We start from the raw sequence: 15,026 nt of genomic DNA, 5'->3' as shown, positions 1-15,026 counted from the left end.
GTCTACAAAACAGGAAATGGAGAAAATACAGATGTTGTGACTCATTATTCGTTCATCTTCAGTAAGTGGTTTATCCTGGTCAGGGCCACAATAGATCTAGAGTCTACCGAGGCAGGAATGCCCCCTGGAAAGGAATTAAGACCCATCACACACACATTCACTCCTAGGGGCAATTTATTGTAACCAAAATAATTTTTTTTTTTTGAAGAGTCAGAACCCACACACACTTCCAGTTAACACAAGAAGTGACAAACCACATGCTTTCTCCCACCCATCTTGCACAGAGAGCAACTCAAACCAGAAGCCTGAATCTGAGGAGGACATTGCTGTGGTAACAGTCAACGCTATTTATGAAGAGTATCCCTTTAAAGCGTGACCTCATGTTGAGGACTCTGCTGAACAACCACCAATCGGGTAACCACACATCATGGACTATAGTACAGTACTATAGTCTGTACTAATATTACATTTAGTGTTTATACAGTACATCATGTATCCTGCATAAACACTACACTCGCCATCCATCCATCTCTTGTCTCTTTCAGTCCATGTTTCAGCAGTAATATCCCCTTGATGAGGGTGGTGCAGTCAGTTAAACAAACTAAGAGGAGATCCAGTGGAATATTGAAGAAAGGCTGGCTGTTGCACCATACCAATGTAGATACACTGGTGAGTGAACACTAATACACACACCAGAAGAACACACTGACATTTGTTGTCAGGGGAAAATTGTGTAGATTTGTAAATGTTAGATAATGAACATCAGTTCGGTTTGTCTTGCAGAGAAAAAGGCACTACTGGGTTCTAGATGGGAAAAGCATCACACTGTACCAGAACGAGAACAGCAACAAGTACTACAAGGTGCTTTGTATTCCCTGTGAATCACACAACCTCCCAGAACGTTATTGTACCTTATACTACAGCACTATTCAATTCTCAAATCTGATTGGTCAGAAGGTGTTGATTAATTTTCCATAATAGCTGATGTGATATTAGAGGAATGAAACACTTCAGGATGCGTTATTTAAGCAGTATCATACAAGCAAGAGTGTGATTATAATGAATATCTACTGGTTCTGTGTAGGTACCAGCCTGCAGGCCAAGTGCAATAGGTAATTACAGCTGTGCTGATTATTCAGTATAACCACACAATTATGAGTGCAATATTAGTTTTATACAACGGTTCTATAAGCAAGACATTAATATTGATTATTATACATACAGGGCACTTTTTCGATGGAATAAAAACATGTTCTATTCCCTTCTAGCAGGTTTAATTCATTTGGTTTCATAGCATGCAGTATTGCTAGCATATTGTTTATCCTATGTGCATTATGTCACTCTACCCAATGGAGAATGAGCGTTGAATATGGTTTATATGGCATCGTTGTCAAGACAACATGTCACACATTGGAGCTGATACAAATATTCAGTGAGAGGTTTCTGCTGCACATGCACAGAAGCATTTCTTTGTTCGCTGGGAAAGAGAAAGATGCATTGAACACCCAAAAGACTCCCAAATCTTCATTAGATATTTTTCTCGTAGATTTACAAGAGAAAAACATACCAACAGACATCGAAAAACTGAAAAAGAGAGTTGCACGGTAAGGTCAGACAAACAATGTCATGCCTCCATCGTGTTGTCTCTGGACCTCCAGACCTGATGCCAATTGGTGCACAAAAGTGCCACAGACCTGACGGGTATAGAAGTTGCCCCACAGTGACAACCGACTTGCCGAGTGATGCCATCCGTTGGCCATTTCAGTGGCACTTCTGCATGCCATCTAGTGGTGTGCCATTGACCCTGTTGGGTTCATCTGCCACACTGCACCGAAAAGTGCCCTGCTGCCAGCGCCTTATTGGTGATGTACTATTTAACCCATAGCTGGAAGCCACTCCGGGTCAGAGCGGACCTGGGGGCAATGGTGATTAAGGGGTAACTCCACTTCCCCCAATGCTCAAGTCCTCCTGGACCTGAGACTCTCAACTGGTTGCAGTTTAAAATCATACCCGGGACTTATTAATAATATTGGCTGGCTTTTTTCATGGTACATCAGATATATTCCATTCAGCTAGCATAATATTGAACTCATCTTCGACTTATTCAATATCATGTTAGCTGAATGGAATATATCCGATATATGTACTACTCAACGCCAGTATGGCCAAACACTGTGTTTCTTTTTGATCCCAAAGAAGCCACACTCACTTTATAGCACATCAGGTAACTGGCTAGCTAGCTCACATTGATTGATTCGTACATTCCCGTTAAAAGTACTTCAGGTAAAATCGGCATCCTGCATTCTTTTTCATCTTCATCTGATGAGCTTTCATATTTTAAGCCAAAAGTTATATTCCTGAAAAGTGTCATTTTTGCCATGTTTGTTGTTGATGTCACGAACACCACTGCAGTAACGGTTTCAAAATAGGAAGTGTAATTTATGTGGTGGACACAGACAAGCAGAGTGGTCAACACAGTGAAATGTCCCAGTGCATTTATCGGAAATATGGGCACTCTTGGTAAACTGCGTGACCAGTCAAATTAGTCAAATGGAACTAACTGGTGTATAATGCAGAATGATCATTTTGTGGGTTTTAACAGTAACTCTCCCACACACCACTCCGCCTTCGATAATTTTCCTATCACATCATGCCCCCCCACCCAGGTGTTCTCTTCCTCACTTCGCAAAAATCTAACATATCCTTTTTAGTATGTCCACTTTATTTACTTATATATATATATATATATATATATATATATATATATATATATATATATATATATATATATATATATAAAACATAATATAATTTGTTGTTTTTCTCATATGGCATCTTTAAAAATGTAAATGTTCTGTGTTTTCCTCTCATAAGCTGTCACACATTGTTCCTAATCCTTCCTTCTTGCTGTACAGGAGCTGCCTTTGTCTGAAGTGCTGCAGGTTCGAGGTTCATCTCAGCTCACTGTTACTGTGCAGTCGGATGACGCTGGTCATTCCTTTGAGCTGCTGACGAGTTCTGTGGTCTACTGTGTGTTCGCAAATACAGAAGGAGCAGCCTGGGAGTCGGCCATCAGACTCGCGCTCATGCCTTTACAGAGCATTGGCCTCAGCACAGCAGGGCCTGCAGGTCTCTCTCTCTCTCTCTCTCTCTCTCTCTCTCTCTCTCTCTCACACACACACACACACACACACACACACACACACACGCAAATTGTTTATACGAACTTATTCCAGGTATTCCTAAATGTCCCATAATATTATTACACCCAAAATTAAAACCTTTACAAAAAATAACAATGACAGCACTTTCCACTTTAACCCAAATGCAGTCAAGCAACCGAGACATGTTTGCTTCTTTAGTTCTGCACGGGTGCTGCAAGGTTTAATGGCGCAAACAAGTAAATTAAAAAAAAAATACTCTTGGACGACAGTACCGTTAAATTTTTAAATCTGACTGGTCATAAGGGTGTTGCTTACTTTTCCATAACAGCAGCTCTGGCTGTAATTCAAGTGCAATATCTTTATATTTAATGCAATCATTCTGTTACACTAGTATTATTATAGTAACGGCTCTTTCACAGAGACTTGTATGGTGGATACTCTACAAAACCTAAGACTTTGTTAGTTATCAAAGAAAAATGTGAAATTTTCTGTAAGGGTTAGGGTTTGTGTCAGAGCTTTGTAATGGTCAGCAAATGTTCCAACAAGTCTACAAGCCAGAGGATGTTACACTTTGTGGTGTCTCTTGCACAAGCTGAAAAAAGAGAGGCTGGTGAAGGAGTGACTCTAACACCTACAATACAAGTGCTAGCAGGAAGTAACTTGTTTCTAACTAGAGTAACAGTTAAAAAGCATGACGTGCCATTCTTTAATAATTAAAAATGTAATTGTTGAAACATTTTTGTGGTAGAAGAGGTAAGTGCTGTTGTTTGGGGTGTGGGTCAAATTCAGAGCTGTAACAGTTACACCAGCCTGTCATTGATTATTTTCCTATTACAGCATGCCCCAAAGTGTTTCATTCCTTACTTATTACAGTGCCTTGCAAAATTATTCACTCCCCCCCCCCGGCTTTTTGCCCATTTTGTTACATTACAACCTGTAATTTAAATGTTTTTTTTAAAATTGAATTTTATGTAATGGTTTGCACAAAATAGTCTAAGTTGGTGAAGTGAAATGAAGAAAAAAATATAAATAAAAACTGAAAATTGGTGTGTACATATATATTCACCCCATTTGCTATGAAGCCCCTAAAAAGTTCTGGTGCAACCAATTACTTTAATAAGTCACATAATTAGTGAAATAAAGTCCACCTGTGTATTATATACCAACAGATCAAGTGTCACATGATCTGTTGGTTCAACCCCGATTCCAAAAAAGTTGGGACAAAGTACAAATTGTAAATAAAAACGGAATGCAATGATGTGGAAGTTTCAAAATTCCATATTTTATTCAGAATAGAACATAGATGACACATCAAATGTTTAAACTGAGAAAATGTATCATTTAAAGAGAAAAATTAGGTGATTTTAAATTTCATGACAACACATCTCAAAAATGTTGGGACAAGGCCATGTTTACCACTGTGAGACATCCCCTTTTCTCTTTAGAACAGTCTGTAAACGTCTGGGGACTGAGGAGACAAGTTGCTCAAGTTTAGGGATAGGAATGTTAACCCATTCTTGTCTAATGTAGGATTCTAGTTGCTCAACTGTCTTAGGTCTTTTTTGTCATATCTTCCATTTTATGATGCGCCAAATGTTTTCTATGGGTGAAAGATCTGGACTGCAGGCTGGCCAGTTCAGTACCTGGACCCTTCTTCTACGCAGCCATGATGCTGTAATTGATGCAGTATGTGGTTTGGCATTGTCATGTTGGAAAATGCAAGGTCTTCCCTGAAAGAGACGTCGTCTGGATGGGAGCATATGTTGCTCTAGAACCTGGATATACCTTTCAGCATTGATGGTGTCTTTCCAGATGTGTAAGCTGCCCATGCCACATGCACTAATGCAACCCCATACCATCAGAGATGCAGGCTTCTGAACTGAGCGCTGATAACAACTTGGGTCGTCCTTCTCCTCTTTAGTCCGAATGACACGGCGTCCCTGATTTCCATAAAGAACTTCAAATTTTGATTCGTCTGACCACAGAACAGTTTTCCACTTTGCCACAGTCCATTTTAAATGAGCCTTGGCCCAGAGAAGACGTCTGCGCTTCTGGATCATGTTTAGATACGGCTTCTTCTTTGAACTATAGAGTTTTAGCTGGCAACGGCGGATGGCGCGGTGAATTGTGTTCACAGATAATGTTCTCTGGAAATATTCATGAGCCCATTTTGTGATTTCCAATACAGAAGCATGCCTGTATGTGATGCAGTGCCGTCTAAGGGCCCGAAGATCATGGGCACCCAGTATGGTTTTCCGGCCTTGACCCTTACACACAGAGATTCTTCCAGATTCTCTGAGTCTTTTGATGATGATATGCACTGTAGATATGTTCAAACTCTTTGCAATTTTACACTGTCGAACTCCTTTCTGATATTGCTCCACTATTTGTCGGCGCAGAATTAGGGGGATTGGTGATCCTCTTCCCATCTTTACTTCTGAGAGCCGCTGCCACTCCAAGATGCTCTTTTTATACCCAGTCATGTTAATGACCTATTGCCAATTGACCTAATGAGTTGCAATTTGGTCCTCCAGCTGTTCCTTTTTTGTACCTTTAACTTTTCCAGCCTCTTATTGCCCCGTCCCAACTTTTTTGAGATGTGTTGGTGTCATGAAATTTCAAATGAGCCAATATTTGGCATGAAATTTCAAAATGTCTCACTTTTGACATTTGATATGTTGTCTATGTTCTATTGTGAATACAATATCAGTTTTTGAGATTTATAAATTATTGCATTCTGTTTTTATTTACAATTTGTACTTTGTCCCATCTTTTTTGGAATTGGGGTTGTATATAATACATCTGTTCTGAAAGGCCCCAGAGGCTGCAACACCACTAAGCAAGAGGCACCACTAAGCAAATAACACCATGAAGACTAAGGAGCTCTCCCAACAAGTCAGGGACAAAGTTGTTGAGAAGTACAAGTCAGGGTTGGGTTCTTAAAAAAAAAATCCAAATCTTTAATGATACCCCGGAGCACCATCAAATCCATCATCATCAAATGGAAAGAACATGGTACCACAACAAACCTGCCAAGAGAGGGCCGCCCACCACAACTCATGGACCAGGCAAAGAGGGCATTAATCAGAGAGGCAGCACAAAGACCAAAGGTAACCCTGAAGGAGCTGCAGAGTTCCACAGCAGAGACTGGAATATCTATCCATAGAATCCCAATAAGTCGTACATTCCACAGAATGGGGCTTCATGGAAGAGTGGCCAGAAAAAAGTCATTGCTTAAGAAAACACATTTGGAGTTTGCCCAACAGCATGTGGCAGACTCCCCAAACACATGGAAGAAGATTCTCTGCTCAGATGAGACTAAACTTGATCATTTTGGCCATCATGGGAAATGCCATGTGTGGCGCAAACCCAACACCCTGAGAACACCATTCCTACAGTGAAGCATGGTGGTGGCAGCATCATGCTGTGGGGATATTTTTCATCTGCAGGGACAGGAAAGCTGGTCAGGACTGAAGGAAACATGGATGGCACTAAATACAGGGCAATTCTGGAGGAAAACCTGTTTGAGTCGGCCAGAGGTTTGAGACTTGGACGAAGGCTCACGTTCCGGCAGGACAATGACCCTAAACATACTGCTAAGGCTACACTGGAGTGGTTTAAAGAGAAACATTTAAATGTGTTGGAATGGCCTCGTCAAAGCCCAGACCTCAATCCAACTGAGAATCTGTGGTCAGACTTGAAGATTGCTGTTCACCAGTGGAGCCCATCCAACTTGAAGGAGCTGGAGCAGTTTTGCCTTGAGGAATGGACAAAAATCCCAGTAGCTAGATGTGGCAAGCTCATAGAGACTTATCCAAATGACTTGCAGCTATAATTGCAGCAAAAGTGGCTCTTCAAAGTACTGACATTAGGGGGGGTGAATAGTTATGCATGTTGAAGTTTTCTGTTTGGCTGAGGCTAAGGACACTGACGCTGTTTCCCTAAATTAAATATATTACTTGCGGCCACCGCCACTGTTTCCCTAAAATAAATATCTTACTTGCGGGCACCGCCACTGTTTCCCTAAAACAAATATCTTACTTGCGGGCACCGCCGCTGTTTCCCTAAAATAAATATCTTACTTGTGGGCACCACCGCTGTTTCCCTAAAATAAATATCTTACTTGCGGGCACCGCCGCTATTTCCCTAAAATAAATATCTTACTTGCGGGCACACCGCCGCTGTTTCCCTAAAATAAATATCTTACTTGCGGGCACACCGCCGCTGTTTCCCTAAAATAAATATCTTACTTGCGGGCACACCGCCGCTGTTTCCCTAAAATAAATATCTTACTTGTGGGCACCGCCGCTATTTCCCTAAAATAATGTTCTTACTTGCGGGTACCGGGCACACTTTCTCCTCAAAAAAATGGTTAATTAGGAAACTACAACTTGTTGTAAAATATGCCGGTAAATAGCACATAGATAAAAAAAATTATTACATTTTTCATATATAGAATATCTGCAGGACACCAATACGTGTCAAGTTGTGCCGTGGCACTAAATTTCTGCACTGATGTGTGCATACATGTGCTTATGTACTTTATTCAAGTATGACGGTCTATTTGTTTATGCACATTCATGTAAACGAAAAGAAAAATCCTTCCATGTCCATACTCAAAGAGAGCCGTAATTTTGACACATGTATATATTTATTCATGTACTGATCTTACATTAATATCAATAAAAAATGGGCCAAGGGCCCTGTATGTTACCGGCCTTAGTGTACATCAACTAAGTAAAGGTAATCAAAGGTGTTTGCACTCAAAGCGCACGTAGGAGTACGTAAACTTGGCATCGTACAGTGGCTGTCCAGGCCTGATGTTCTTATTAGCTTTTTCAACGGTTCTGGAATTCTTCACAGTAAAAAGGTGACCATTTGTTTTGCACCACACACTAAAAAAACCCTTTGAAAGAGATTGTTGTTTTGTTCTTTCTGACTGGTTGAGAGTAGCGGTGTCCCAGATTGGAATTTCCTGCATTTGGGAAACAGCGGCAGTGGACCTGGACACAGCGTTTCTGTGTCTAGGTCAAATCTGGCGATTTGTTGTTTGCTTCACAATTTAAAAAAAAAAAATCACATCTTCAAAGTTGTAGGCATGTTCTGTAGTAAATGAAATGATGCAAAAGTATTGAAAACTACTAAATATGCAAATCAGATTAGAATTAAATGATCTATAAGTCCACTTTCACACTTTAGGCCCACTATGTCTCCTGTATGAGTGGTTTTTTTTAATATAAATCTTTTTGATCCATATTTATAGAGGAAAGCACAGTGTGCATTAATCACTGAAATGTAAGGGTTGGTGAATGTAATGAGTGAGAACAGAAAAAAAATTGCTTGAGAATAAAGTTTTGCTGTTTGTTATTTATGATCGAGCCATCAGTGAAGAAATCCAGGTGAGTATTTATTCTCATACAGCTGTTGCAGGAAATACCTGTATTCTGTGTGGGCTAACACTGTCATGGGTGTTTCTCAGGATATTAGTTTGCTGTATCAGGTTTTCTCTGATGAAGTGTTGGGATCAGGTCAGTTTGGAGTGGTGTACGGAGGTAAGGTGTTCATTCAGAGTGATAAGTAATCTACACTGTTAGTCCATTAAGAGCTGGCCATGTACAGAGAGTTGGGTTTGTGTGCAGGTACTCACAGGCAGACGGGACGACCAGTAGCCATTAAGGTCATTGATAAAACTCGCTTCCCGGCCAAGCAGGAGAGGCAGAGCAAAAATGAGGTGGCAATACTGCAGGTCTGTTGAATGAGTGTGTTCTTTATAGTGGAATTAGTTTCAGAAAATGATTGCTATATTGCCTTGTTAATGCTGTGTGTCCAGAGTCTGTCCCATCCTGGAGTCATTGTACTCGAAGGCATGTTTGAGACACCTGAGCGGACTTTTGTCATCATGGAGAAGCTCCATAGCGACATGCTGGAGATGATTCTGTCCAACGAGAACGGACGTCTTCCTGAACGCACCACGCACTTCCTTGTTATGCAGGTAGCCATGGAAATCTGTGCTATATTATAATCAGATGTTTTATTATTATTTTTTTAATTATCAGTCTGAAATGGAAACTATTCTATTGTGTTTACTCCACACCACCACTCAGATACCGATTCTCAAGCTCTTGTTATTTAAGTATTAAACCAGGAAAACACTGGAATCTGTAGCACTATGGATGTTCCTGGTCTTAATTTAGAAAGGATAAGATACAGTGTCTTGCAAAAGTATTCATCCCCCTTGGTGTTTGTCCTGTTTTGTCACATTAGAAGCTGGAATTAAAATGTATTTTTGGGGAGGTTAGTACCATTTGATTTACTCAACATGCCTACAACTTTAAAGGCTTTTTTTGTATTTTTTTAAAATTGTGACACAAAAGATCATTAAGATGCCCCCCCCCCCCCACCCCGAAATCTGGAGTGTGCATATGTATTCACCCCCCTCCCCCAAAGTCAGTACTTTGTAGAGCCACCTTTTGCTGCAATTACAGCTGCAAGTCTCTTGGGGTATGTCTCTATTAGCTTAGCACATCTAGCCACTGGGATTTTTGCCCATTCCTCAAGGCAAAACTGCTCCAACTCCTTCAAGTTGGATGGGTTCCGCTGGTGAACAGCAATCTTCAAGTCTGACCACAGATTCTCAATTGGATTGAGGCCTGGGCTTTGACATGGCCATTCCAAGACATTTAAATGTTTCCCTTTAAACCACTCCAATGTAGCTTTAGCGGTATGTTTAGGGTCACTGTCCTGCTGGAACGTGAACCTTTGTCAAGTCTCAAACCTCTGGCTGACTCAAACAGGTTTTCCTTCAGAATTGCCCTGTATTTAGTGCCATCCACCTTTCCTTCAGTCCTGACCAGCTTTCCTGTCCCTGCAGATGAAAAATATCCCCACAGCATGATGCTGCCACCACCATGCTTCACTGTGGTAATGGTATTCTCAGGGTGTTGGGTTTGTGCCACACATAGCATTTCCCATGATGGCCAAAACGATCAAGTTTAGTCTCATCTGACCAGATAATCTTCTTCCATGTGTTTGGGGAGTTTGCCGCATGTTGTTGGGCAAACTCCAAATGTGTTTTCTTAAGCAATGGCTTTTTTCTGGCCCCGTTTCTATAAAGCCCCATTCTGTGGAGTGTATGGCTTAAAGTGGTTCTATGGACAGATACTCCCATCTCCACTGTGGGTCTTTGCAGCTCCTTCAGTGTTATCTTTGGTGTCTTTGTTGCATCAAATGCCCTGTTTGTCTGGTCTGTGAACTTTGGCGGGTGGCCTTCTCTTTCAAGAAGAAGAAGAAGCAGCAGAAAGAAGAAACCTTTATTTGTCACATGCACACTTCAAGCACAGTAAGATTCATCCTCTGCATTTAACCCATCTGAAGCAGTGAACACGCGTGCGCACACACCCAGAGCAGTGGGCAGCCACACTACAGCACCCGGGGAGCAGTCAGGGGTTAAGTATCTTGCTCAAGGGCACTTCAGCCCAAGGCCACCCCATGTTAACCTAACTGCATGTCTTTGAACTGTGGGGGAAACCGGAGCACCCGGAAGAAACCCACACTGACATTGGGAGAACATGCAAACTCCACACAGAAAGGCCTTCACTGGCCACTGGTGTCCAACTGCTGTACCAATACAACAGGCAGATGCCCTGGCAAAGAAACGGATGAAATGACATGCGGACAGGATGTGCCATGTTACTCCATCGACATTGAGGGTGGGTGACTTCATCCTGTGTCGTCAAAAGAAAGATGGGAAGCTATGCCCTGCCTACAACCTCCACCCATACAAAATCGTTGCCATAAAAGGTTCTATGGTGACAGCCAAAAACAACAATCATGTCATCACCAGAAACTCATCCCACTTCAAACCCATAACAGCAAATGGAAATCTCTCTACCCAGTCATGTGATCCAAGAGCCATGAGTGGTCAACAAGACGTCATGGATTGGACTGAAATCCTTCCTGAACAAACTCCAGAGCCCTTACCCCCTGACCCTCCAGGGTCACAGTCACCTGGCCGCAGATACCCAGTCAGGATGAACAGAGGGCCCCCATCGTATCTCGCTGACTTTGAATAATGTGGATTATTTCATTTCACAATTTAAACTTAAAAAAAGGAAGTGTTGTAATGTTCATGATTCACAATGATATGTTCATTGTTTAATTCAGTCCACAAGGGGGCGCTAGGTTTACTGTTTGGGGGTAAGCTAGAAAGGTGGGAAGCGGAAGGCGCGAGAGAGGAAGAAGCCAGAAGGCGGATAACATAATCTGTAATGTGTTCGAGAGAGTGAAGTAAAGAAAAATTCATTTACAGAATTTCCTTTGTCTTAGTGTTTAATTCAAGAACTTTACAGCTCTTATTTAGGGGTTTCATACCGTATAAAAGGGGGTGAATACCTATGCACACTCCAGTTTTGTTTTTTTCATCTTTATTGTTTGTGTCACAATAAAACAACAATTTTCACTTTTAAAGTTGTAGGCATGTTCATCTCATTCATCTCATTATCTCTAGCCGCTTTATCCTTCTACAGGGTCGCAGGCAAGCTGGAGCCTATCCCAGCTGACTACGGGCGAAAGGCGGGGTACACCCTGGACAAGTCGCCAGGTCATCACAGGGCTGACACATAGACACAGACAACCATTCACACTCACATTCACACCTACGGTCAATTTAGAGTCACCAGTTAACCTAACCTGCATGTCTTTGGACTGTGGGGGAAACCGGAGCACCCGGAGGAAACCCACGCGGACACGGGGAGAACATGCAAACTCCACACAGAAAGGCCCTCGCCGGCCCCGGGGCTCGAACCCCGTACCTTCTTGCTGTGAGGCGACAGCGCTAACCACTACACCACCGTGTGTAGGCATGTTGTGTAAATCAAATGGTGCTAACCTTCCATAAAATCCATTTTAATTCCAGCTTGTAATGTGACAAAACAGGCCAAACACCAAGGGAGAATACTTTTGCAAGGCACTGTATGGTACTTGTTTTCCTGTAACTGCGTACCCTCAGGTGTTCTATTCCTTACATATTTTGCCACACCATGATGATGCTTGTTTGCTATTGGATGTCAGATGTTGATATCTGGGTGTGTCTGGGCGTTTCTGTAGATTTTGGAGGCTCTGCGCTACCTGCACATGAGACACATCGCTCACTGTGACCTTAAACCTGAGAACGTGCTGCTTGCCTCACCAGATCCTTTTCCTCAGGTGTGTCTCTTGACTTGCTTTTTCCAGTGCCTGCTTTCCCCAAACATGTCCGAGCAGAGATCAGATTCTGTCCATGCTCCTAATCTCCCTGTACGGTTTACTTGTATTAGCGCAGATTTATTGGATCAAACGTTTTATGAGTTGTAATAGAGTAGGATTGTAGACTGGATGAAGTCATCAAGGAACAGGATTTTGAACCTGTCTATTTAAATGGTGTTTTCTTTTTTACTATTGTACTACTATATGATATAGGATGATTTGCACAGTGAGTGTATCAATATCTACATTTAAATAAGCCCCAGACATTTGCAGTACAAGCTGAAACATATCCACACAGTCTGTTTCAGGTGAAACTGTGTGACTTTGGTTTTGCGCGGATCATCGGTGAGAAGTCTTTCCGGCGCTCGGTGGTGGGTACGCCGGCGTATCTTGCCCCCGAGGTGATCAGCAGCCATGGCTATAACCGCTCCCTGGACATGTGGGCTGTAGGGGTGATCCTGTATGTCAGCCTAAGCGGCACGTTTCCGTTCAACGAGGATGAAGACATTCACCAGCAGATCACTAACGCTGCCTTCATGTACCCACGTCATCTGTGGGCCCTCATTTCTCTCGAGGGTGAGACATAAAACTCAGACTGTTCTAGAAACCTGAATGTACATCTGGCTTGATTAAATTGATGCTGAAAACTTTGATGAATCTGTGATTAATCAACTTGACTTTTACTGATGACTGATTTTCTCTGCTTTTTTCTCACAGCGGTGAGTTTGATTAATAACCTGCTGCAGGTGGTGGTGCGCCGCAGGTTCAGTGTGGGGAAAGCTATGGGACACCCCTGGCTCCAGGTAAAATTGCCTTTTAATCCTGGTCTCAGTATGGGGGGTGAAGGCAAGGCAAGCTGATGATAGTAAATCCTAAAATCCTATACATCCGCACATATTTTTATGTGATGCACAAGATCAGGAGTTGTTTAACTTTTTGGATCCTGTAAAAAAGAGAAAAAAATTTTACAGACCTCAGCTGTACCGAATTATACTAATATTAAAACAAATCACAGATCATCTGGCTCTGCTTCAGAGATCACACTATGAGTACCATGGCACAAGATGATTGTGATTCTAGTTAATCAGGGTAAAGTGTTTTAACCCTTAAAATCCCTCACACTTATCAGACAGTGTGTTGTGCTTTCAATCCACGTGCAATGCTTGATTTTGTGCTTATAAAAGCCAAAACGACCGAGAGAAGACTATAGACCCCTTTCACTGACGTCACCCGAAACCGGAAGTAAACAGACCCTGCGCCATTTTGGAAGACCAACAAACTCGTGATAAGGGGATAATAACGGCAGCGGTATGTGAACCCACGAGAATAAAGTGGAGTGGCAAACGACTTAAACAAACAAATCTGAGCTGTTTTATTTATGATTTATTGGCCCAACAGTAGACTTGAAAGAAAACTGTGTGAGACTTGGCAAAAAACTGTGGATATAATGGATAAGTCTGTGCATGATCTGCGGACACTTTGAGGTAAGCAAACGCAAGAAATTCAGATTTAAAACATGCTAAATTGGCCCCAAGTTGATAACTGCATGAGGAGCAAGCCTCCCAGACTTCTACAATTTAATAATAATAATAATAATAATAATAATTTAGGATGGTTTGGGGCTTGCTCGCTGCTGCCAGGTTGGTTGTTGAGTAGCCTGACTGTTTTTTTTTTTTTTTTTCCTTGCGTGTGGTATCATTGTTGACGTGAGGTTGTTTTTTGAACATGCCAATGCGGACACGATTTCCCCTGATGAGTTATGACTTCAGACGCGATGCGTGTGTGGAGGTGTGGAGTCCGCGTGATATGTGCGTAAGATAGGCTTCTCATGTGTTTGGAGATCCGCGCTCCGAGACAAGCGCAAGCACACACACCCCCAAGGGAAAAAAAGGGGCCCCCCGAAAATATCGGCATAGTTCGAACACTGAGTGTAGGCACTGGGTGTAAACAACAAATAGTTTACAATGTCTGGGTAGCAAACAGATGGCAGAATTGGTGTCAGGTCCTCCTTATTTTTCCATTCTCCCTTGCTGCGAGTCTTATCATATGGGTCAAACCCATCAATAACAGCCAGTTTCTCCACATACCGTGCCCTTTCTGCAGCTGGTAATGTACTCACATAACCAGAATTATCATCCATCGTGTCACTTCACTCTTGCTCGCACTTTGTTTTATATTGTGAGTGCATGTACTTGGTCTTCCAATATGGCGCCTAACAAAATCTCGCGGCGTGGTGACGTCATGTGAAAGGGGTCTATTGAAGAGGATAAAATATTGCCAGGATTCACAGTTATACAGCAGCACCCACTTGTGGACGATCTTCGACTTCCAACAACGAGTCCAAGAAGAAAACTAAAAAGCTGAAAAAACAAAACTTGGGCTGAATCAGAACGAAAGAAAGAAAATGTGAAAATGATGCAGTAATATAATTTGTAAATATGTTTTCATGTGCATGTGTGCCTACAGAACTTCCAACTGTGGTGTGACCTGCGTCAGTTTGAGCAGCGTCTGGGTTGCCGTTACCTCACTCATGACTCGGATGATGAGCACTGGAGATGCCACGCTCAGGAGAAAGGCCTCAGTCTCCCTCCACATCTACAGACAGAGCAGGGACACTAA

At 42.1% G+C, this 15,026-nt stretch overlaps 2 protein-coding genes across 2 annotated transcripts in view; both read left to right on the top strand.

The window, feature by feature from the left end:
* Window positions 1-669, top strand: part of LOC132901323 (general transcription factor II-I repeat domain-containing protein 2-like) — a 17,564-nt gene extending 16,895 nt beyond the window's left edge. Inside the window, exons 3-4 of the mRNA XM_060943672.1 lie at window positions 285-414; window positions 546-669. The gene's annotated coding sequence lies outside the window, so the exon portion shown is untranslated. The remainder of the gene's footprint in view (window positions 1-284; window positions 415-545) is intronic.
* The window catches only part of LOC132885378 (serine/threonine-protein kinase D1-like), a 25,210-nt gene extending 10,184 nt beyond the window's left edge, over window positions 1-15,026 (top strand). The window contains exons 2-9 of the mRNA XM_060920021.1: window positions 3,017-3,129; window positions 8,644-8,716; window positions 8,804-8,910; window positions 8,995-9,156; window positions 12,270-12,368; window positions 12,716-12,983; window positions 13,125-13,210; window positions 14,874-15,026. Of these exons, the coding sequence (XP_060776004.1) occupies window positions 3,017-3,129; window positions 8,644-8,716; window positions 8,804-8,910; window positions 8,995-9,156; window positions 12,270-12,368; window positions 12,716-12,983; window positions 13,125-13,210; window positions 14,874-15,026 (1,061 nt within the window). The remainder of the gene's footprint in view (window positions 1-3,016; window positions 3,130-8,643; window positions 8,717-8,803; window positions 8,911-8,994; window positions 9,157-12,269; window positions 12,369-12,715; window positions 12,984-13,124; window positions 13,211-14,873) is intronic.

The sequence above is a fragment of the Neoarius graeffei genome, chromosome 1 (assembly GCF_027579695.1).
Source record: "Neoarius graeffei isolate fNeoGra1 chromosome 1, fNeoGra1.pri, whole genome shotgun sequence".
Classification (NCBI taxonomy): Eukaryota; Metazoa; Chordata; class Actinopteri; order Siluriformes; family Ariidae; genus Neoarius; species Neoarius graeffei.
The sequence above is the reverse complement of the archived record's forward strand: the minus strand, read 5'-3'. Positions and strand labels throughout refer to the sequence as shown.